Source organism: Pangasianodon hypophthalmus, chromosome 22 (assembly GCF_027358585.1).
Source record: "Pangasianodon hypophthalmus isolate fPanHyp1 chromosome 22, fPanHyp1.pri, whole genome shotgun sequence".
NCBI classification, from domain to species: domain Eukaryota; kingdom Metazoa; phylum Chordata; class Actinopteri; order Siluriformes; family Pangasiidae; genus Pangasianodon; species Pangasianodon hypophthalmus.
In genome coordinates, this window is record NC_069731.1 from 877,369 (window position 1) to 902,390 (window position 25,022).

Sequence of the window (25,022 nt, forward strand, 5' to 3'; positions counted from 1 at the left end):
ACACACACACACACACACGGAGAGAGAGAAAGTTTTGCCAGATACAACATACAAATCATGTCCAGCTTCCTTGTTCTTTGTGGTACTTTATGTAAATATCGGTTACTGCATTAAAAGTGTAGAATTTGCATCGCCGATGATGAAAGAGGAAGTAAGCGCAGTTTTCTCGTCGACCGCAAATCCAATCTATTTACATCTAACACGCAGCTAAAACGTGTTTCACGTCCTCGTGCGTAAATGTGTTTCATTTCACACCTGGTTAGTCTTTATCCACGTTTAAGGGTGGAGCGACGTGACAAAAATATCGTATCACGATACATTTCTACGATACACAATATTTATCACGATATATCGGTTTTCTCACAAACTGCCAGCAAAGAAAACAAAAAAAACTAATTGCCAGTACATTTTTTAATGGTTTTAATTAACATCTAATTTTTTAAAAAAAAAATTATTTTGTTTACAAAAAATAAATTGATAAATATTTAAATCTGAAAAGGAGATTTCTTATAATCTGTAAAAAAAAAAAAAAAAAACATTTGTACAGTTAAGTGTATAAAATGAACTGCTACAGCTAATCAGCTACTTCCTGTGAGTCTGTAATTAAATTTAATTAGGAAATTAAATTTTTTATTTAATAAATCTTAAAGATATCACGATATCCATGATATCTCAGAAAAGACAGAATTTATCATGATGTAGATATTATATCGTCACATCACTCTGATCTAGATACTTTTATTAAATTTGGGAAAAATAGTTTTCTACATTTACCCTTTTATTCAGAAATAAATCTTCAGAAATAAATTATAATTCTAAATAATAATAATAATTGAATATTTACATTTTCTGCAGAATTTTAACATCAAATCAGCCTCTTCCAGTCCGGGTTTTTAACTGTTATGTTTTAAAAAAAAATCCACAAAATTAGATTAAAGTTTTATTTTATTTTTTTAATTTATTATGTAATTGTTTATAATTGAAATAATTTATCACAATGATATCGATTATCGTCTTATTGCTCAGCCTCGATTCAGATTTAACCCTGATATTTAAACTGTTAAAAAGTGTAAATGATGAAGTTGAGGAGTTTGAAGGTGTGTTTGAGAAAGTGTGTGTGTGTGAGAGAGAAAGTGTGTGTGTGTGTGTGTGTGTGTGTGAGAAAGTGTGTGTAATATTTATTCAGGTTGGTACCAGTGACTAATCATGATAACGTGATAGACGTCTGAATGAACGTTTATTTGTTTCTTTTTTCGGTAAGTTTGTAAAATGATTAAACATGAAGATTAAACAGCACATTAAACGCCTCCTCGAGTGAAACTATACGCCACGCCCGCTTTTACACACACACACTTACGCGAAGCGGACGCTTTTACACACACACTTACGCGAAGCGGACGCTTTTACGATGCGGTACCACCTGCGTGTTTTCTCATGGTGGAGCTTCGAATGACACAGAATGACATCAAGCGCTTTTTTTCCCTCCTTCTTTTAATCTCCCGACCAATCAGATCACACGGTGGGGGGAAGGTGAGGAAAAAACCAACACGGAAGACAAACTAAGGCTGAAGTGAACGAAGTGACGATCTAGCATCGATATCGTGATAAATGATCTCACGATACACTTTTCTCAGATATCGGAGGAACCGTGGAATCTTTTGATACGTTTTTAATGCTTTTATTTTATTACTAACTGATTCAGAGCAGCTGATTTTGTTTATAAATTTTGTTCTGAATCTTTACAATTGTATAATTTTTATTTTTTTTACAGATTTTATTTGTACACTTTCGTTCCTTTTCAGCAATAAATAAAAGTATCATTGAACTCTTAGGTTTTTCATATTATTATTATTATTATTATTATTTTATTTGTCGGAAGTCTGCAAACTTTAAAAATCGTTATTACGTATTCTTGTATCGTAGAATAATTTGTAATTTTGAGCTTGTGAGTAAATTATTTTCCGGCATATCGCAGGTATTGTGGCGTCTTTTTATCAACTAAACCATTTAAAAAAAAAAAAAAAAAGATTTTATTAATAATTAAAAACTGATTCGCAGAAGTCGAGTTAATGTTAACGTTACAGTTTTGTGCTGAAGCTTTAAAACTGAAAAAAAGAGAGAATTTTCACTTTTTTTTTCTTTTTCTGCGTCGAATAATTTCACTGAAGACTTTTGGTAAAAATATCATCGAACTCGAACATCGAGTTTTTCACCGTGAAAATAAAACGCGGCTCTGTTTTGTCGGACAGAATTAAAATTTGTAATTTTGTAAATTTGTAAATTTTAATTACGAACTGACGGGAAGGATCTGATGAGATGTTAGTTTTATACTTAATCATATATTTTATAAAAATAAAAAAAAAAGTATGTATTTATTTATTTATTTACTTATGAATGAATGAATTAGGTTGTTCATTCATCTGTTTATTAAGTATAAAAATTTAAGTATTTTAAAAAATAACATTACGTAGACGTGAAGTAAAGTATCTTCGGACAGGTGATTATTATTTTTTTTATTTAAGTGAAGCTACTCTGTCGCTAGCGGTCTGGAGGAAACCTGCGTATCGTGGTGTTGTAATGACGCCTTTGAGAATTGTGATGTGATATTTTCGTTAAAATCGTCCGGCCCTCGCAGCGTGCGGTTTGTTAACCAGAACAGGACGCGGGTGAAGTTACACTTCTAACTCTCTTTCTCCGCTACAGTGTTTTTTTTGTGGGGTTTTTTTTTCGTGTCCCAGTTTATTCAGCGCTCATGATGAACGGCTGTGTGTACGCCGCCGGCTCTCCGTGTTCCCGACTGTCAGCGCTCGCCGTTTCTCTTCCCTCTGGGCTTTTTACTGCCTGGATACGGATACAAAGCAGCTGGTTGCTGTAATTATCACCTCTCTCTCTCTCTCTCTCTCTCTCTCTCTCTCTCTCTCTCTCTCTCTCTCTTTCTCTTTCCTTCTTTCTTTCTCTCTCTCTTTCTCTCTGTCTCCCTCTCTCTTTCTCTCTCTCTCTTTCTCTCTCTCTCTCTCTTGCTCTCACTCTTTCTCTCTCTCTTTCTTTCTTTCTTTCTCTCTCTTTCTCTTTCTTTCTTTTTCTTTCTTTGTTTCTTTCTCTCTTTCTTTCTTTCTCTCTCTTGCGCTCTCTCTCTCTCTCTTTCTCTCTCTCTCTCTTGCTCTCTCTTTCTTTCTTTCTTTTTCTTTCTTTGTTTCTTTCTCTCTTTCTTTCTCTCTCTTGCTCTCTCTCTCTTTCTTTCTCTCTCTCTCTTTCTTTCTCTTTCTCTCTCTCTCTCTCTCCTGTTTTTTTTTTTTTTTTTTTTTTTTTTTTTTTTAATATATAAAACCTCAGAACTCGGAATAACATCGTGTTTGACTTCTACGTTCGAGCTACAATGTAGGGGGAAAAAAGAAAAAAAACCTCACGGACGCCTCCATGTTTGTCGTTTGTGAGCCTCGTGTTAGCCAGCTCACTGTGACGAGTGCTGTATGTTTACTTCCTTACAGTCAGTGTTATAGATTTAACGAGCGAATGCGTCTAAAGCTGATACGTGAAACCTTTAAAGGTAAGAAGTGCTGCTGTGTTTACTGCTGATGCTCTGAGCGGCCATCTTTGATTCGATGTCACTTGCTGAACTCGGGGTTGAGGAGACCGTCATAACCCTGAATAAACGTATTGTAACAGGTCATACATAGATCTGTTAAAATAAAACGTGTTAAATTAAGCGACGCGTTAGACGGAACGCAGCGCTTACGTTATTTAGCGAGTTTGTTCTGTGCAGCTGTGAGATGCTCGGAAAGTTGCGAGGTGACAAAAACCCCTTATAATTAGCATCACACCACAGCGCTGCTGAATTCTGGCTTGTGATTGGTCAGAATTGAAGATGTTGATTAATTGTCTTTAACAGCAGCTCTGAGAGAAGCACACAAGCGTGTTTATATTAACACGTTCATTCCGATATGTTATCGTTTCTACAGTAACGGCTCGTTCACAGGGACGTGTACGGCGTGTGGCGTACGGCGGACGCTCCACGTAAACGTGATGCGGCGACGTTTATAGAAGGAGTCTCCAGTGTCAGCTCTTTGTAACAGTCAGAAGTAAAGTTGTAACTTTTCTGACATCTTCAGGACGCAGGAGTTTACGCTTCATTGCGGTTTCTCGGTAACGTGACAAACTGCGTTTTTTATCTTATGAGAGGAAAAAAAAAGAGAAGCTGGTTAATGACTATAAATGTGTGTGTGTGTGTGTGTGTGTGTGTGTGTGTGTGTGTGTGTGTGTGTGTGTGTGTGTGTGCTGCTTGTACTGTATCAGGTTCTATAGCTGTTGTTTCAAGGATTTTGCCTTCCAGTCAGCTGGCACACAGCTCGTGTCCTCACTTCCACCACTCCCTCGTCACATTTCACAGTTCGGTTCACAGTGTGTGTTACTGACTGGTTTAACAACGTTACCAAACAGAGAAATGTAAAACTTAAACAGATAAACAATAACAACGAAGAAATGCAAAAACAATAATAAATAAAATAAACACTGAACATGAATAGACACTGATGAAATGAACAGATGAGTTACAGGAAGATGTGCAGTGTTGATTAATTTATATAAATGACACAGCTGTATATGATCTTATAATAGATAGTGTCAGGATTAGATTAGATTGGATTAGATTAGATTAGATTAGATTAGATTAGATTGGATTAGATTAGATTAGATTAGATTAGATTAGATTGGATTAGATTAGATTAGATTGGATTAGATTAGATTGGATGAAGAGTGAATATGAACGGAGCTGCCAGCCGTGCGCTTTCTTCACGTTTCCGTGAAACACACTCCGTTTATAGTAATGTGGTAATACTGCGGAGAGATCAGAGTGAAGAGTGTGTGTGTGTGTGTGTGTGTGTGTGTGTGTGTTTCTACTTCCTGTAGGTCACACTGTGTACACACACACTCTGTACTTTGAGTTTTATAAGTTTTAGTGTCTTCCTTTTTTCATGAACTCGCTCTCTGTGTTTAGTCAGAATGTGTCTTTCTTTCAGCTTCTTGTTCTTCAGATATTCAGCTGATTGGATTTGAGTGTTTAGTGTTGAGTTTGGTTTGGGATTTAATTTCATTTTCCCACTGATCAGTGTTCATGTTCTTTACATCTGTTTCAAATGTACTCAGTCTGGATTTGGGGGTGTTTGAGGTACAAGCACGTATTTGAGTGTGTGTGTGTGTGTGTGTGTGTGTGTGTGTGTGTGTGTGTGTTTGGGGTACGAGTGCATGTTTTTCTGTGTGTTTGAGGTATGAGCATGTGTGTTCGAGTGTGTGAGTGTTTGAATTATGGGCATGTGTGTTTGGGGTACGGGCGTGTGTTTGAGCGTGTGTGTGTGTTTGAGGTATGAGCACGTGTGTTTGAGTGTGTGAGTGTTTGAATTATGGGCACGTGTGTTTGGGGTACAGGCGTGTGTGTGTGTGTGTGTTTGGAGTATGTGCGTGTATGTTTGGGGTACGAGCGCGTGTGTTTCTGTGTGTTTGAGGTGTGAGCGCGTGTGTTGGAGTGTGTGAGTGTTTGAATTATGAGCGCGTGTGTTTGGGGTACGGGTGTGTGTTTGAGGGTGTGTGTGTGTGTTCAGAGTACGTGCGTGTATGTTTGAGGTACGAGCGTGTGTTGGAGTGTGTGTGTTGGAGCGAGTGTTTAGTGTGTGTGTTGGGCTTTGGCGCAGGTTGGAGAGTTGCGTTGCTGTATGGCTCGGGGGATGAGTTTGTCTGTGCAGGTGGTTAGTCAGCGTCGGGGTCGGAGCGGTTCAGGTGCAGCAGAATTTTGCTGCTCTCTTTCTTATTTTTAAGCGGAGCGGAAAATCCTGTTGGCTGCGTCGCGGTAAGTTTTCAGTGGAGTTTTACAGAATTCACTTTGGAATTTTTCCGGATTGTTGTCCCAGTTTTTCATTGATTAATGATCTCCATGTTTCACTTCTGTACAGAAGGATTGGTGTGATTACTGAATGGTACAGTTTCAGCCAGATCTGAGTGGGGATTAGTGTTCATCACCATTACACCTCTCCCTCTCTCCCTCTCTCTCTCTCTCTCTCTCTCTCTCTCTCTTTTGTGCTCTCTCTCTCTCCATCATTCTTTCTCTCTCTCTCTGTGTCTCTCTTTTTCTGTTTGTCTGTATGTTGGTCCGTCTCTCTGTCTCTCTGTCTCTCTCTCTCTCTCTCTCTCTCTCTCTTTTCTATTCACACAGTGTTCTTAACTCATGATCTACTTTGTCTGGGGTGTGGGTATGTGTTTGTGTTTGTGTGTGTGTGTGTGTGTGTGTGTGTGTGTTTGTGTATGTGTATGGGTGTGTGTGTGACACGAGCAGCTGAGTTTTGTCCTGTGTTAGATGTAAATATTTTCTGTATTATAAATCAACACTAGAGCTGGTTGCCGTGACGATATAACACCAGTATCATTAGTAAATGATTTCACGATTCGCTTTTCTGAGATGTCGCCGGTGTGGTGATATCCTTCTCTGACTTTTTTTATAGCAGCAACAAACTCGGAATAGAACCAGCTGATATGATGTTAAATGTTTTGTACAGATTCTTTGTGCAGTACAGGTGTAAATGTGTGTAATTTACTTTTATAATGTGTTAAAATTATTATAAATTATTACAGAATTTAACCCTTTTAATCTGTGTGTTTCTGAAATGATCTTTGTGTCATGTCAACTACGTCAACAGATAAACTGGTGATTGATGAAATAGTTTAGATTCTTATCGGAGCAGTGGAGCATGTCGGACGTCTTGTTTTTGAGTTACTGAGGCTCGGATTAAATCTTTTAATTCACGTGAGAAGTTAAACAGGCTAATCACGGTCTAATAAAAATCAAATCATTTTAGTAATAGTTAGAAAGCGTTGTGATTTTTGTCACTGTGACAAAAATTGTAAAAACCTCACACAGATCCTCTGCGATAAGAAAACATCGCTCCTGAACGTGATGTTCTATAAACAAACGCTAACCACACGGAGGGACGTCAATCACCGTTGCACCTCGTTACTCGCTCGTTACTGCGCCGGTCTCTAATCACTGCGCCGGTCTCTAATCACTGCGCCGGTCTCTAATCACAGCGCCGGTCACTAATCACTGCGCCGGTCACTAATCACAGCGTCGGTCTCTAATCACAGCGCCGGTCACTAATCACAGCGCCGGTCTCTAATCACTGCGCCAATCACTAATCACAGCGCCGGTCACTAATCACAGCGCCGGTCTCTAATCACTGCGCCAATCACTAATCACAGCGCCGGTCACTAATCACAGCGCCGGTCTCTAATCACAGCGCCGGTCACTAATCACAGCGCCGGTCTCTAATCACTGCGCCAATCACTAATCACTGCGCCGGTCACTAATCACTGCGCCGGTCACTAATCACTGCGCCGGTCTCTAATCACAGCGCCGGTCACTAATCACTGCGCCGGTCTCTAATCACTGCGCCGGTCTCTAATCACAGCGCCGGTCTCTAATCACTGCGCCGGTCACTAATCACTGCGCCGGTCACTAATCACTGCGCCGGTCTCTAATCACAGCGCCGGTCACTAATCACTGCGCCGGTCACTAATCACTGCGCCAATCACTAATCACAGCGCCGGTCACTAATCACAGCGCCGGTCACTAATCACTGCGCCGGTCTCTAATCACAGCGCCGGTCACTAATCACAGCGCCGGTCTCTAATCACTGCGCCAATCACTAATCACAGCGCCGGTCGCTAATCACAGCGCCGGTCTCTAATCACAGCGCCGGTCGCTAATCACAGCGCCGGTCGCTAATCACTGCGCCGGTCTCTAATCACAGCGCCGGTCTCTAATCACAGCGCCGGTCACTTATCACTGCGCCGGTCGCTAATCACTGCGCCGGTCGCTAATCACTGCGCCGGTCTCTAATCACAGCGCCGGTCTCTAATCACAGCGCCGGTCTCTAATCACAGCGCCGGTCACTAATCACAGCGCCGGTCTCTAATCACAGCGCCGGTCACTAATCACTGCGCCGGTCACTAATCACTGCGCCGGGCACTAATCACAGCGCCGGTCTCTAATCACTGCGCCGGTCACTAATCACTGCGCCGGTCTCTAATCACAGCGCCGGTCTCTAATCACTGCGCCGGTCACTTATCACAGCGCCGGTCTCTAATCACAGCGCCGGTCACTTATCACTGCGCCGGTCACTAATCACTGCGCCGGTCTCTAATCACAGCGCCGGTCACTAATCACAGCGCCGGTCTCTAATCACTGCGCCAATCACTAATCACAGCGCCGGTCGCTAATCACAGCGCCGGTCTCTAATCACAGCGCCGGTCGCTAATCACAGCGCCGGTCGCTAATCACTGCGCCGGTCTCTAATCACAGCGCCGGTCTCTAATCACAGCGCCGGTCACTTATCACTGCGCCGGTCGCTAATCACTGCGCCGGTCGCTAATCACTGCGCCGGTCACTAATCACAGCGCCGGTCACTAATCACAGCGCCGGTCTCTAATCACAGCGCCGGTCACTAATCACAGCGCCGGTCTCTAATCACAGCGCCGGTCACTAATCACTGCGCCGGTCACTAATCACTGCGCCGGTCACTAATCACAGCGCCGGTCTCTAATCACAGCGCCGGTCTCTAATCACAGCGTCGGTCACTAATCACTGCGCCGGTCACTAATCACTGCGCCGGTCACTTATCACTGCGCCAATCACTAATCACAGCGCCGGTCACTAATCACTGCTTCGGGTCACTAATCACTGCTCCAGTCACAGCCGGCGCAGAAAGACAGATTAAGACGATAGATTAAGACGCAGAGAGACGATAAAGATCAATCCCCGTCGTTCGGGCTTTATGTGGTTAGTGAAGTGTAAATCTGTTGGAGCTCAGACTGCTGCTGTACACAATCACACTGAACCTCCAGCTTTATTATATATTTATTTATCTATCTATCTATCTTTCCGTCTTTATCTGTTCGTCTCTGTCCTGCTTAGTGCTGCATTTGTGTGTGTGCGGGAGTGTGTGTGTGTGTGTGCGTGCGGGAGTGTGTGTGTGTGTGTGTGTGCGTGCGGGAGTGTGTGTGTGCGCGCGGGAGTGTGTGTGTGTGTGCGCGCGGGAGTGTGTGTGTGTGTGCGCGCGGGAGTGTGTGTGTGTGTGCGCGCGGGAGTGTGTGTGTGTGTGCGCGCGGGAGTGTGTGTGTGTGTGCGCGCGGGAGTGTGTGTGTGTGCGCGCGGGAGTGTGTGTGTGCGTGCGGGAGTGTGTGTGTGTGTGCGTGCGGGAGTGTGTGTGTGTGCGCGTGCGGGAGTGTGTGTGTGTGCGCGCGCGGGAGTGTGTGTGTGTGTGCGCGCGCGCGGGAGTGTGTGCGCTCGCGGGAGTGTGTGTGTGTGCGCTCGCGGGAGTGTGTGCGCGCGCGGGAGTGTGTGTGTGTGTGTGCGCGCGCGGGAGTGTGTGTGTGTGTGTGCGCGCGCGGGAGTGTGTGTGTGTGTGTGTGTGTGCGCGCGCGCGGGAGTGTGTGTGTGCGTGCGTGCGGGAGTGTGCGTGCGTGTGTGTGTGCGTGCGTGCGGGAGTGTGCGTGCGTGCGTGTGCGTGCGTGCGTGTGTGTGTCTGTGTGCTGATTGACTGATGACTTTAAGTAATGTAGCTCTGAATTCACGGGCCAGAGCACAGGGACCCAGAGCTTATTCTCTTTATTCTCTTCTCCTGTTACTCTTTCCCCAACTCTCTCTCTCTCTCTCTCTCTCTCTCTCTCTCCCTCCCTCTCCTCTGTCTGTACGATCCGGATCCGGATCAGGATTAGGATCAGCGCTCCGAGCGAGGCGGCTTTAATGAGCACTAATTAATCTGAGAGAGGAGATGAAAGGAGCTCGGGTTAAACCTGAGGGAAAAGCTGGTAGGAGTGTGAGTGGCTGAGAGCTGATGCAGTAGCTGCTGGACTGTCGGCTTGAACACAGCTGCAACGAGAAGAACGTCGTGAACATGAGATGGTGTGAAAGAGGGTTCTCCGTATCCTGGCAACAACACTAGTGTAGGATTAAAATAATTAAATCATTACATACAAAGGAATTAGGGACATGAGGCCAGGTGCACAGCCTCCACCCACGGAGCCGTACAACCGCCTGTCCTTCTGCAGCAGCACCACATGAGCTGCCGCTGTCTTACGCCGTTCTTTCTTTCTTTCTTTCTTTCTTTACTTATTTATTTCCTGCGTGTAAAGACTGGGGTTTCCTCACCATCCCATAATACTTACCATATTAATCTTTTTGCTACATCCCTTTTTTTTCTTGCTTTCTCTTCCATTCATCATCAATCTACCTGTTCATCCACCCTTACGTCCCTCCATCCATCCATCCATCCATTCATTCACCTGCCATCCCATCTCATTCCATTCCAACCATCCCATTCCATGTTATTCCCTACCACTCCCTTCCATACCTCATATAACATTACATCCTGTTCCATCCCTCCATCCCTCCATCTATCCATCCATCCATCCATTCACCTGCAATTCCATCTCATTCCATGCCATCCTATTGCATTCCATTCCAACCATCCCATTCCATCCCATTCCATGTTATTCCCTACCACTCCCTTCCATACCTCATATCACATTACATCCTGTTCCATCCCTCCATCCCTCCATCCATTCACCTGCCATCCCATCTCATTCCATGGCATCCTATTGCATTCCGTTCCAATCATCCCATTCTGTATCTTTCTGTTTCGTACCATTCCATGCCATCCCATTCCATGTTATTCCCTACCATTCCCTTCCATACCTCATATCACATTACATCCTGTTTCATCCCTCCATCTATCCATCCCTCCATCCATCCATCCATCCATCCATCCATCCATTCACCTGCAATCCCATCTCATTCCATGCCATCCTATTGCATTCCATTCCAACCATCCCATTCCATCCCATTCCATGTTATTCCCTACCATTCCCTTCCATACCTCATTATCACATTACATCCTGTTCCATCCCTCCATCTATCCATCCATCCATCCATTCACCTGCCATCCCATCTCATTCCATGCCATCCCATTCCTTCCCATTCCATGTTATTCCCTACCACTCCCTTCCATACCTCATATCACATTACATCCTGTTCCATCCCTCCATCCCTCCATCCATTCACCTGCCATCCCATCTCATTCCATGGCATCCTATTGCATTCCGTTCCAATCATCCCATTCTGTATCTTTCTGTTTCGTACCATTCCATGCCATCCCATTCCATGTTATTCCCTACCACTCCCTTCCATACCTCATATCACATTACATCCTGTTTCATCCCTCCATCTATCCATCCCTCCATCTATCCATCCATCCATCCATTCACCTGCAATCCCATCTCATTCCATGCCATCCTATTGCATTCCATTCCAACCGTCCCATTCCATCCCATTCCATGTTATTCCCTACCACTCCCTTCCATACCTCATATCACATTACATCCTGTTCCATCCCTCCATCCATCCATTCACCTGCCATCCTATTGCATTCCATTCCAATCGTCCCATTCTGTACCTTTCTGTTCCGTACCATTCCATCCATCCCATTCCACGTTATTCCCTACCATTCCATTCCATACTTTCATATCACATTATATCCTGTTCCATCCAATTCCAATCCATCCTATTCCGTTCATCCGTTTCCATTTCCATCCATTCCATCGCATCCCATACTCATCCTCCTTCCTGTTCCATTAATTCTTTTCCATCCCATTCCATCTCATTCCACACCATCCCATTCCATCCAGTAACAGTTAATGATCATCGTCTTTCTGTAGCACTTTTCATTTTTCTGTCACATCTGAACACCTCAGCGCTGAGCTTCACACGAAGCTTGATTTATGCTGAAATTGTATCAGTTCTTGTTTTTTTTGAAGCACTGAAACTGACTCCCTTTCTTTTTTTTTTCCAGACGGAGACCTGTGATTGGCCAAGCCTGCGTCGCTAACGGCAACAGAACTGTAGTGACCGCTGAACTGTAGTGAAAGGAACTAGTAGACGCTGGATATACTCTAACCACACACACACACACACACACACACACACCCTTCCCAGTTCCTTGTCTCAGATTTAGAATTTATTCTGAGATTTAGGTTTATTTCCGATGTTCCCACCAGAGCAGGAAGTGATGTTATGAACCGGCGCCAGCGATGCACGCTCTCGCATGCGTCGGTCGTGTGTGTGAGCTCGCAGAGATCTAAATCGTATAACTCGTTTCTGAAGAGTTCGTCCCCCACCAGTGCCTTCTGTATCAGATCCCAGAGATAGCCACTTCCTCGTTGTTTATATCTCGACCACCATGTTCTAGTTTATTACAATTAAACTTCCTTCGTGCGTTAATGGACGCTCTGCGTGCCGTCTCCGTCGCCCGACCGCAGCTCCGTTATCAGATATGAGACCTCCGTAGACTGAGGTCACCTCAAACTCGCTTCTGTTTTCGTTTTAAACGCCTCGCCGAGTGAACCGGACTCACCATGCCCACCCTGACCTCCAAGTGGCGCTATCTGATCATGCTGCTTGGCGTGCAGCTCATCGTCATGGCCCTCCTGTCCAGAGAGACTTACCAGAAAAGAGTGACGTATTTTTTCCGGATCTTCCGCAAACTGGATGTGCTGAGCGGCGTCTCCGGGTCGGGAACGGCTCACGGGACGAACCACACCGGCGCCGACGTCTACGCCAACCTGTCCCAACTGGCGCTGTTGTCCAGGAGTGAGGACATGCGCTACTGCCCTAACACATCACCACTACTCAGTAAGTGTGCACTACACTACACACTACACACACACTACACTACACTACGCACACTACACTACACACACTACACTACACACTACACTACACTACACACACACTACACTACACACACTACACTACACTACGCACACTACACTACACTACACACACACTACACTACACACACTACACTACACACACTACACACACTACACTACACTCTGTACACTGCACACACTACGTACACTACACTACACTCAGTACAGTACACTACACTACACACACTTTGAGTTGTTCATTAGAGATGAGACGAGGTTGTAAATACTCTACATCAGGTGTCCGGTGGAGAAAACATGGAGACACAGAAATGAATAAAACACCACCATCACTTCACCTTTTTATGCTCGTTTCCTCTTCTGCTGTTTCAGCAACACGACATGAAGAAATAATGTTTCATTTCATAATTCCTGTAAAATGACACACACACACACACACACACACACACACACACTCTCTTGACCTCTGCTTTCTGTTCCACTATGTTGACCCAAAAGCTCAGCAAAAATAAATATTACTTTCACTCAATTTGGCAATGAATTTTTTTTTTTTTTTTAATTTTTAAGAAATTTTTTAAAACTAAAATCTAGATTTTTTGAATGCATGTTTTTCAGACAATAGATATTTTAGAGTACAACAAGTACATCTGTAACAAGTATCACAATTTATTGTAACTACAGCTGTAACAAATACTATAATTTACGAGAGAGTTACATCTCTATAATAAAAATAGGTGCTAATGTAATTCCCTTTCTCTTCTGACAGGTGGGCCGATCCACGTCAGCTTCCCCTCAGGACTCACACTCGCTCAGGTGGAGAGGAAGAATCCCCTGGTGGTGCGCGGGGGACGCTACAGGCCTCCGGACTGTGAGGCCCGGCATCGCACCGCTATAATCATTCCCCACAGGAACAGAGAAAAGCATCTGAAGTTCCTCCTGTACTACCTACACCCGTTCCTACAGCGACAACAGCTGAGCTACGGCATCTACGTCATCCACCAGGTGAGGAGTGTAACACACACACACACACACACACACACACACACACACACACACACACACACACACACACACACACCCCTGAGCTATGGCGTTCACCAGGTGAGGAGTGTAACACACACACACACACACACACACACACACACACACCCCTGAGCTATGGCGTTCACCAGGTGAGGAGTGTAACACACACACACACACACACACACACACACACACACACCCCTGAGCTATGGCGTTCACCAGGTGAGGAGTGTAACACACACACACACACACACACACACACACACACACACACCCCTGAGCTATGGCATCCACCAGGTGAGGAATGTCTCTCTCTCACACACACACACACACACACACACACACACACACACACTCCTGAGCTATGGCATCCACCAGGTGAGAAGTGTAGCACACACACACACACACACACCCCTGAGCTACGGCATCCACCAGGTGACGAGTGTAACACACACACACACACACACACACACACACACCCCTGAGCTATGGCATCCACCAGGTGAGGAATGTCTCTCTCTCTCTCACACACACACACACACACACACACACACACACACACACACACACACCCTGAGCTACGGCATCCACCAGGTGACGAGTGTAACACACACACACACACACACCCCTGAGCTATGGCGTTCACCAGGTGAGGAATGTCTCTCTCACACACACACACACACACACACACACACACACACACACACACACACACACACACACACCCCTGAGCTATGGCGTTCACCAGGTGAGGAGTATAACAAATGCACATAGTTAGTCCACACACACAAGCACACATGGGTGCAGGGTCGTCCTCCAGATGAGAGGACACACATTTTCCAGACACACACACACACACACACACACACACACACACAGATATTAGCATGAGGCAGAAGTAAGGCCAGGTGATTATTACGTGTGATGTTCTGGAGATGTTCTGGAATATTCAGTGTGTTTAGAGGACTGTGTGCACACGGAGTTAACCTTAACATGAAGCGTCAGACTGGCGTAAATTCCCTGATCTGTTTTTGATTTTTGTGCTCGTGGCTCCCCCTTGTGGAGAATTTTCACACTGCTAATACTCGTCAGTCTGAGCTTGTGTGTGTGTGTGTGTGTGTGTGTGTGTGTGTGTGTGTGTGTGTGTGTGTGTGTGTTGCAGGCCGGTAACTACACGTTTAACCGGGCGAAGCTGATGAACATCGGGTTCCGTGAGGCGATGAGGGAGATGGACTGGGACTGTCTGTTCTTCCACGACGTGGATCTGATCCCCGAGGACGACCGCAACACGTACACGTGCGACAAAAACCCCAAACACGCCGCCATCGCCATGGACAAGTTCGGCTACAAGTCAGTGCTGACGTTCCACATCGTTCTGCTCAATTCACTTCGATTTAAAGGCGGTTTGTAAAAATGAAAGCCCTGCTTGTTGAAGTGAACCGCAGTCCCACTGAAAACATCGGGGCAGAGCCGAGGACGGAAAAACATAAAGTTTTAATTTCTTTAAAATTACAGTATTACGTCAGATCAGGAAACACGTAAACACTGCGAACTGCACCTTTAATAAATCTGTCCTTTCTCACTTCTGTCATTATTACACATCTTCATTTCTGAGCGTCTCTCAGATGCCCCCTAGTGTCAGAATCCCATACCGTATTCATATCCATCTGACAATTACAGTTAGGTGTAATGTGTTATAGACTACCTGTCAGGTGGAATTATTATTGTTTAATCAGCGTTGTGTGTGTTTCAGATCGCCCTATAATACGTGTTTTGTGTTTCAGATCGCCCTATAAGGCGTGTTTTGTGTTTCAGATCGCCCTATAATACGTGTTTTGTGTTTCAGATCGCCCTATAAGGCGTGTTTTGTGTTTCAGATCGCCCTATAAGGCGTGTTGTGTGTTTCAGATCGCCCTATAAGGCGTGTTGTGTGTTTCAGATCGCCCTATAATGCGTGTTTTGTGTTTCAGATCGCCCTATAAGGCGTGTTTTGTGTTTCAGATCGCCCTATAAGGCGTGTTTTGTGTTTCAGATCGCCCTATGAGGCGTGTTGTGTGTTTCAGATCGCCCTATAAGGCGTGTTGTGTGTTTCAGATCGCCCTATAATGCGTGTTTTGTGTTTCAGATCGCCCTATAAGGCGTGTTTTGTGTTTCAGATCGTCCTATAAGGCGTGTTTTGTGTTTCAGATCGCCCTATAAGGCGTGTTGTGTGTTTCAGATCGCCCTATAATGCGTGTTTTGTGTTTCAGATCGCCCTATAAGGCGTGTTTTGTGTTTCAGATCGTCCTATAAGGCGTGTTTTGTGTTTCAGATCGTCCTATAAGGCGTGTTTTGTGTTTCAGATCGCCCTATAAGGCGTGTTGTGTGTTTCAGATCGTCCTATAAGGCGTGTTTTGTGTTTCAGATCGCCCTATAAGGCGTGTTTTGTGTTTCAGATCGCCCTATAAGGCGTGTTTTGTGTTTCAGATCGCCCTATAAGGCGTGTTTTGTGTTTCAGATCGCCCTATAAGGCGTGTTGTGTGTTTCAGATCGCCCTATAAGGCGTGTTGTGTGTTTCAGATCGCCCTATGAGGCGTGTTGTGTGTTTCAGATCGCCCTATGAGGCGTGTTGTGTGTTTCAGATCGCCCTATAAGGCGTGTTGTGTGTTTCAGATCGCCCTATAAGGCTTGTTGTGTGTTTCAGATCGCCCTATGAGGCGTGTTGTGTGTTTCAGATCGCCCTATGAGGCGTGTTGTGTGTTTCAGATCGCCCTATGAGGCGTGTTGTGTGTTTCAGATCGCCCTATGAGGCGTGTTGTGTGTTTCAGATCGCCCTATAAGGCTTGTTTTGTGTTTCAGATCGCCCTATAAGGCGTGTTGTGTGTTTCAGATCGCCCTATAAGGCGTGTTGTGTGTTTCAGATCGCCCTATAAGGCTTGTTGTGTGTTTCAGATCGCCCTATAAGGCGTGTTGTGTGTTTCAGATCGCCCTATAAGGCTTGTTTTGTGTTTCAGATCGCCCTATAAGGCGTGTTTTGTGTTTCAGATCGCCCTATAATGCGTGTTTTGTGTTTCAGATCGCCCTATAAGGCGTGTTTTGTGTTTCAGATCGCCCTATAAGGCGTGTTGTGTGTTTCAGATCGCCCTATAAGGCGTGTTGTGTGTTTCAGATCGCCCTATAATACGTGTTTTGTGTTTCAGATCGCCCTATAAGGCGTGTTGTGTGTTTCAGATCGCCCTATAAGGCTTGTTTTGTGTTTCAGATCGCCCTATAAGGCGTGTTTTGTGTTTCAGATCGCCCTATAAGGCGTGTTTTTGTGTTTCAGATCGCCCTATAAGGCGTGTTTTGTGTTTCAGATCGCCCTATAATGCGTGTTTTGTGTTTCAGATCGCCCTATAAGGCTTGTTGTGTGTTTCAGATCGCCCTATAATGCGTGTTTTGTGTTTCAGATCGCCCTATAAGGCGTGTTGTGTGTTTCAGATCGCCCTATAAGGCGTGTTGTGTGTTTCAGATCGCCCTATAAGGCGTGTTGTGTGTTTCAGATCGCCCTATAAGGCTTGTTGTGTGTTTCAGATCGCCCTATAAGGCGTGTTGTGTGTTTCAGATCGCCCTGTAAGGCTTGTTTTGTGTTTCAGATCGCCCTATAAGGCGTGTTTTGTGTTTCAGATCGCCCTATAATGCGTGTTTTGTGTTTCAGATCGCCCTATAAGGCGTGTTTTGTGTTTCAGATCGCCCTATAAGGCGTGTTTTGTGTTTCAGATCGCCCTATAAGGCGTGTTTGGTTGCAGATCGCCCTATAAGGCGTGTTTTGTGTTTCAGATCGCCCTATAAGGCGTGTTGTGTGTTTCAGATCGCCCTATAAGGCGTGTTGTGTGTTTCAGATCGCCCTATAAGGCGTGTTTTGTGTTTCAGATCGCCCTATAAGGCGTGTTTTGTGTTTAGATCGCCCTATAAGGCGTGTTTTGTGTTTCAGATCGCCCTATAATGCGTGTTTTGTGTTTCAGATCGCCCTATAAGGCGTGTTGTGTGTTCCAGATCGCCCTATAAGGCGTGTTGTGTGTTTCAGATCGCCCTATAAGGCTTGTTTTGTGTTTCAGATCGCCCTATAAGGCTTGTTTTGTGTTTCAGATCGCCCTATAAGGCTTGTTGGTGTGTTTCAGATCGCCCTATAAGGCGTGTTGTGTGTTTCAGATCGCCCTATAAGGCGTGTTGTGTGTTTCAGATCGCCCTATAAGGCGTGTTGTGTGTTTCAGATCGCCCTGTAAGGCGTGTTGTGTGTTTCAGATCGCCCTATAAGGCGTGTTGTGTGTTTCAGATCGCCCTATAAGGCTTGTTGTGTGTTTCAGATCGCCCTATAGGCTTGTTGTGTGTTTCAGATCGCCCTATAAGGCTTGTTGTGTGTTCAGATCGCCCTATAAGGCGTGTTGTGTGTTTCAGATCGCCCTATGAGGCTTGTTGTGTGTTTCAGATCGCCCTATGAGGCGTGTTGTGTGTTTCAGATCGCCCTATGAGGCGTGTTGTGTGTTTCAGATCGCCCTATGAGGCGTGTTGTGTGTTTCAGATCGCCCTATAAGGCTTGTTGTGTGTTTCAGATCGCCCTATGAGGCGTGTTGTGTGTTTCAGATCGCCCTATGAGGCGTGTTTTGTGTTGCAGATCGCCCTATAAGGCGTGTTTTGTGTTTCAGATCGCCCTATAAGGCGTGTTGTGTGTTTCAGATCGCCCTATGAGGCGTGTTGTGTGTGTTTCAGATCGCCCTATGAGGCGTGTGTGTGTTTCAGATCGCCCTATAAGGCTTGTTGTGTGTTTCAGATTGCCCTATAAGGCGTATTTCGGCGGCGTGTCAGCACTGAGTCCTCTACACTATCTGAAGATGAACGGCTTCCCCAACAACTACTGGGGCTGGGGGGGTGAAGACGACGACATCGGCATCCGGTGAGGAGAGTGTGTGCGAGGGGAGAGTGGGGGTGAGAGCGTGAGTGTGTGTGTCTGGGGGGGTCGGGGGGGTGAGAGAGTGTGTGTGTCTATGTGTATGTGTGTGTGGGATTTTGAGAGCGAGTGTGTGTGGTTGAGAGCAAGTGTGTGTGTGTGTGTGTGTGTGTGTGTGGTTGAGAGCGAGTGTGTGTGGTTGAGAGCGAGTGTGTGTGGTTGAGAGCAAGTGTGTGTGTGTGTGTGTGTGTGTGTGTGTGTGGTTGAGAGCGAGAGCATGAGCATGAGTGTGAGTGGGGGTGTGGGTGTGTGGCGGGGGGGTTGACAGCAAGTGTGTGTGTGTGTGTGTGTGGTTGAGAGCGACTGTGTGTGTGTGTGTGTGTGTGTGTGTGTGTGTGTGTGTGTGTGTGTGTGTGTGTGTGTGAACAGTGCTTTTCTGCAGATCAGTGTGGAACTGTAACAAAGCCGTACTGCGATTAACAATTTGTTCTGAATTTGTTTTTATTCACATCAAGTAAACACAGTGTGCATTCAACATTCTCTCTGCTCTCGCCGGGATTAAAGTATTGGCACCCCGGCCTCATCCTCATGCGGTGTTCTATAGCTGACCCTGAGATGGAGACGCACAACAGCGACACACAATTTAATCTCAAATAACCAAACAGTGTTTTTTTTTTTTTTTTATTTTTTTAAATGTTCGTATTAAAGAACATCATAAATCTGTGAATTTATTCGACACACACTCCACATAAACTCCTCTACTTCACAGGTAGTGTTGTGTGACAGAGAAACGTACTCGAGATGGTTCCGGATAGTTCTGGGTTCGGATTAATAACTGAAGCGCACTGATTGGACGAAAAAGCGCTGTAACCTCTCGAAACTTTTTTTTTCTTTTTTTTTTTTTCTTCTTTTTATGTTTTCATCTGTCTCACATTTTTCATTCGTTTTTTTTTCTTTGTTTGTCATTCTATCTCTCAATCTCTCTCCGTCTAATTCAGCGTGTCTCTGGCCGGGATGTCCATCAGTCGTCCGTCTCTGAGGATCGGCCGCTACAAGATGATCAAGCACAAACTGGACGAGGGCAACGAGGTCAACCCTAAAAGGTACTCACACACACACACACACACACACACACACACACACACACACACACACACACACACTGAAACCTGATACAACACAATATCACTTTTAGGACACGCACACAAGTTTAATTTTTACAGTTTCATATTTAATAAAATGCTTCATGCTTACTAAAAGTGTGGAGGAAAATTACACCATGTGTGACGTGAATTTCTTTTGAGTAAGTAAATAATGTGAAAATAAAGTTGTGTGTGTGTGTGTGTGTGCGCGTGCGTGTGTGCGTGCGCGCGTGTTTGCGTTCTGGTGCAGGTTCAGTTTGTTGGCGAAGACGCAGCAGACGTGGAAGTCGGACGGGATGCACTCGGTGGAGTACGAGCTCCTCTCCCGGGAATACCTGCCGCTCTACACCAACATCACCGTCAACATCGGCACCGAGCGCGGCCTGCGACCTCTGACCCCTAAACCCAAGGCCAAAGAGCGTGCAGAGAACCGACCTGGACGCTGACACACGCTGACCCCACACACACACACACACACACACACACACACACCACACACACACACGCAAAGAGAGTGCAGGGACGACGTCTGAATGGAGTGCGTAGTTTGGGGGCGGAGCCTCTTTAGTGCATAAATCAGGTTATAAACTCTAGTGCCATCTCTTCCTCTCTCTCTTCCTCTCTCTCTCTTCTTCTCTCTCTTCCTCTCTCTCTCTCTCCCCTCTCTCTCTCTCTTCCTCTCTCTCTTCCTCTCTCTCTCTCCCCTCTCTCTCTCTCTTCCCCTCTCTCTCTTCCTCTCTCTCTCTCTCTCTCTCTCTCTCCCTCTCTCTTCCCCCTCTCTCTCTTCCTGTCTCTCTCTCTCCCCTCTCTCTCTCTCTCCCCTCTCTCTCTCTTCCTCTCTCTCTTCCTCTCTCTCTCTCTCTCTCTCTCTCTCTCTCTTCCCCTCTCTCTCTTCCTCTCTCTCTCTCTCTCTCTTCCCCCTCTCTCTCTCTTCCTGTCTCTCTCTCTCACTCTCAGACTCACTCTCTTTTCTCTCTTCTGTATTCTCTCTCCTTGTCTATCTTTCTAATAATCTCTCACTTTAATGCTTTTTTTCCCTCTCTCACTTTAACTCTCTTTCTGTCTCGTTCTCTAATACTCTTACTATCTCTCATTCTCTCTCTCCCTTTTATAATCACTCTTTCTGTCTCTCTCTCTCTCTCTCTCTCTCTCTCTTTCTCTCTCACACATTGACGCTGGAGGTGTGTTCAGTCGTGCGCACAAACACAGTGACTGTCCTACACCCCCCTCTGCACATGCTCAGGTGTGTGTGTGTGTGTGTGTGTGTGTGTGAGTGAATGTGAGTGTGAGATTCACACCGTTGTTGCCTTAAACACAAATCTGCACTCCTCCGTCTCTCTTTCTCTCTCTTCTCATGGAATTTTATGGATTTTTAATTACTGCCTGAGGAACTTCCTGGTCTCACAACACCAGGTCTGAGGCCCAGAGGATCATGGGTAATGGATCACGGTCCCAGCTGAGTGGTAAAGACTCTGTGGAGTTCTCCGGTGAAGGGGAGGTCCTGATGTTACGCCACATGTCATGTACTGTAAACATTAGGGACTAAAGGACTTTTTTTTTTTTTTTTTATATATAACTTTTATAACTTCAACTGCTGCTTTACATATCCGTACAACATCCTCTCTCTCTCTCTCTCTCTCTCTCTCTCCTCACTACATCATGGCCTTTATAGAAGAACTTTAACACTCTGAGCTGTGGAGGTTTTTTTCTGCATAAAGGATTTGTGGCAAAGAAATCGTAATTTTTCTCGTAAAACAGAAATCAGAACCGTAATTTAGGACGTTTTGTCGACGTAAAAGAATCACAGTACAGCAAAATATTTACAGTAATTTACATCTTGATAGTTAATTATTAGCGTTAGCTGTAAATTGCTAAAGCACACAGTTACGATTTCAGTTCTTACCGAAACATTATTCGCTATCGTGACGTTTTAAAGGGGCGTGGCCAAGTAGGAGCTCCAGAAAGCTGAAAGGATGGGGCAAGAAATCACATACGGTGCTTAAATGATATCACATAAGCTTCATTAAACTTTTTTCACCATAAAAATATGGAGTAACTCTTAGTTAAAGCTGCAACAATGGGCTGTTTTTGGACATTAGCTCAAGATAAATAGCTAGCTAAATAGCTAATAGCTACAAAAAATAGGATATTAAATATAGCTAGCTGGTTAGAGCAAAGCTTGCTAGCTTGGTAGTTAGCCAACTACTATTGCTCTTTTGAACTATAACCTACGCAATGCTAATTTCTGCCACGCCCATCTCCGCGACTCCGAGTACCGCTCCAAACTATCGAGATTATATACGAGACGAATGTGTAAATAATATCTTGCAAACGTTACACGTGAAATTTGTGTTATAGTTACGGAATTTTGAAATCAGCTACAGATTTGCGATTGTTAAAATTACGACTTACCTGGGGGCGTGTCTATGTGCGTGGGGGGCCGGGCGATTGGCTTTCGTGTGATTTGTAGCTATTTTGGCCATTTGGATGTTTTTAGGGATTAGAGATTAGGGTTTAGGGAAAATCTTTAGGACTCCACAGTGACATGATGGACCTTGCAGTGCCACATATTTAACGTAATGTAATTTTTTTTTCTTTTTCAAATTGATGGTAAACTAAATAACGAGTCTCCTCGTTGGCAAAAAAAAGCAAAAAAAAAAAAACAACTGACAGATCGATGCTCTGAAATGTAATGTACGTTCAGCTTCAGGACTTTTTACCCGTCTGTAATCGACTTCTTCCATTTTGATACCGAACTTTTTTTTTTATGACCGTTTACGATATCGTCACGTCATCGCAGCGTGAACGTGTTCCTCAGCTGAAGCGAAGATTCCATCTAGCTTTTTTTTTTGATTAAACTTTTTGTGCCGAACAGAATCATGGGACTTCTCCGACACTTCGAAGAAAGCCCCAGGAATGTAAACATTAAAATAACGATAACGAACACGACCTAAAGTTAAAATAAAATAACGGACGTATTCCTGTCGCTTCCTCCTGAACGAGCGCAGAGAGAGTGATAATATTTCAGGTTTCCAAAAGAAAATTGCAGTTAGGTTGTGCACCTGTTTATCGGCACATGCCTCCTTAAACGTTTTTATTCGTACGATGCTAATATCTGATTTTTTACCTGATCGTAAATCTGATTTATTGCGTTTTCAGTTCCCATAATGCATCACATTAGTATGTTTTGTATAGTTTTTTTTTTTTTTTTCTAATAAGCTTGTGACCACTTTTAGTTATGAATGAGTTAATGTAATAGATGAAGGGGAATAACTGGACGACTGTAACACACACTCTGAAAACGCTAAACATCCAGACGTCGTTATCACCGATGGCGGTAACGAGCAGGGCCCAGGGTGTCGTTTCAGGTACCGCTGCTAGCGTAGGGAACCTATTTAGGGCACATCTCCTTTAGGTTTGGCGTTAAGCCGTTAGTTCAAGTGTCTTTATACATATCGAGTGCTGATTGTTTGCGTTTTTATTTTTAGACTTCGAAAGTTATTGAATATTGAACTTTCTCCAGTTAGCCTAAAAGTGGTTTAAGTTATCCAGATAAACATGAAGCACGAGATTGCTCGCATTAAATCACCACTAGTTTCTCTTTTTCACTTCTTCGGCTTAGCACAAAGTACCGATGTTAATTACACTTTATAACGTTTCAGCTAACATAACGTTTCAGTGCTAACGTGAGCTGACCGGCAAAGCTAAAGTTGTCGTAATTTGTAATTAAACCAGTATTTCTCTGTCGAGACGAAGAAGCGAACCTAGTGGTGATGTCATCAAGCTGATCACATATGCTGACCAAGTTTAACTTAAGCTCCACCCCTTGTTGACCCAGGGATGCCTTGCGTCGTGTCGTGTCGTGTTGCGTTCCGCGTCAGTGTCTTCGAGGGTTATCTAACCGTCACAGTTGCTACGGAGACCGAGGGTTTGTCCTCGTCATGTTTTGAACCAACGCCGGGTTTCAACGTCGATCTCGTTTTTCATATCACAATAACGAACTTTTTAGTCACGGTGTACGATATCATCACGATTGTGGAATTATGGGATTTGACTTCGCTCCGTAATGATTTGCCTCCGTACCGTGCGTTAAATATCATGATATAATCGTGATGATGATCGACACGCCTGGTGTGTGCACCGAGCTCCACGCTGATGGAGTGTTTTATCTAAACGTGCCTACATTTGAGTGAGTGAGTGTGTGTGTGTGTGTGTGTGTGTGTGTGTGTGTGAGAGAGAATTTGGGTGATTGTGATTTTTGGTGGTAGAGGGACATTGTGATTATTTTTGTAATAAATTCTGCACATGGTTACATAGTGGCCTTATAATAAAGATTAATAAAGTAAATGTTTATCAAACTGTCCCATTTCTGTGATGTTTACTTTTGTAAAGTAAAATATGTAAATTGTTGTGATGTAATTTAAAAATGTTTACAGATTCATATGAAAGTAAGTGTGTCTGTGTGTTAGGTGTGTAAAATGACGATTATCTACATCCAGATTCATGGTGTATTCGACTAACTTGGAAAAACAAAAGAAAACGTTCCCCAAACTCGGAATTCCGGGACGGTCTCCTCGACTCAGAGTTCAGCAAGTGACGACGAAGCAAAATGGCCGCTCAGAGCATCAGCAGTAAACGCAGCAACACTTCTTACCTTTAAACGAGTTTTACTGTATACACACGTATCAGCTTTAGATGTATTCACTTGTTAAATACGGAAGTAAACATAGCATGTAGCTAAAAAAAGACAAACATGGAGGTCGACAATGACGTCATTCCAAATTCTGAGTTTCCGCTTCTGAGGTAAATAGAATGCAGCGTTAAATCTGGAGTGGGCGTGGCCTAAACCGGATGTAGCGTTTTTTATTTTTGTTTGTACCTCCCTGCTGTAATTTCTAACAAATTTATTTCTATTTTCCAAAATATAAACAAATTTGCAGTTTAATTTAATAAGCGCAATACCTTACCTGAGACGAGAGAAAAATGTCTTTATACCGAAGAATTAACGCAAAACCTTTTCTCTTACAGGATCTTTACCGACATTTCGGTTCAGACGGGTATAAAACCTGCAGTTATTTCTCCTGCTCGGTTTATCGAAGGTAAAATACGTGATCTTGACGTAAAATCCCAGAGATACTCCGGGAATAATTACATCACACACCTCCACATGGAACACTAATCCC

At 44.4% G+C, this 25,022-nt stretch overlaps 1 protein-coding gene across 3 annotated transcripts in view; it reads left to right on the forward strand.

The window, feature by feature from the left end:
- Positions 1-24,200, forward strand: part of si:dkey-199f5.8 (beta-1,4-galactosyltransferase 3) — a 31,358-nt gene extending 7,158 nt beyond the window's left edge. For 2 of the 3 annotated variants that reach the window (XM_034298117.2, XM_053227972.1), the window contains exons 2-7: positions 11,892-12,730; positions 13,535-13,770; positions 14,954-15,141; positions 18,581-18,703; positions 19,696-19,800; positions 20,090-24,200. In XM_034298117.2, the coding sequence (XP_034154008.2) occupies positions 12,454-12,730; positions 13,535-13,770; positions 14,954-15,141; positions 18,581-18,703; positions 19,696-19,800; positions 20,090-20,285 (1,125 nt within the window). In that variant the 5' untranslated portion in view covers positions 11,892-12,453 and the 3' untranslated portion in view covers positions 20,286-24,200. Of the gene's footprint in view, positions 1-9,753; positions 9,988-11,891; positions 12,731-13,534; positions 13,771-14,953; positions 15,142-18,580; positions 18,704-19,695; positions 19,801-20,089 lie in introns of all 3 variants that reach the window. The other variant, XM_053227971.1, reaches the window with a different exon arrangement.
- Positions 24,201-25,022: the final 822 nt, after the last annotated feature.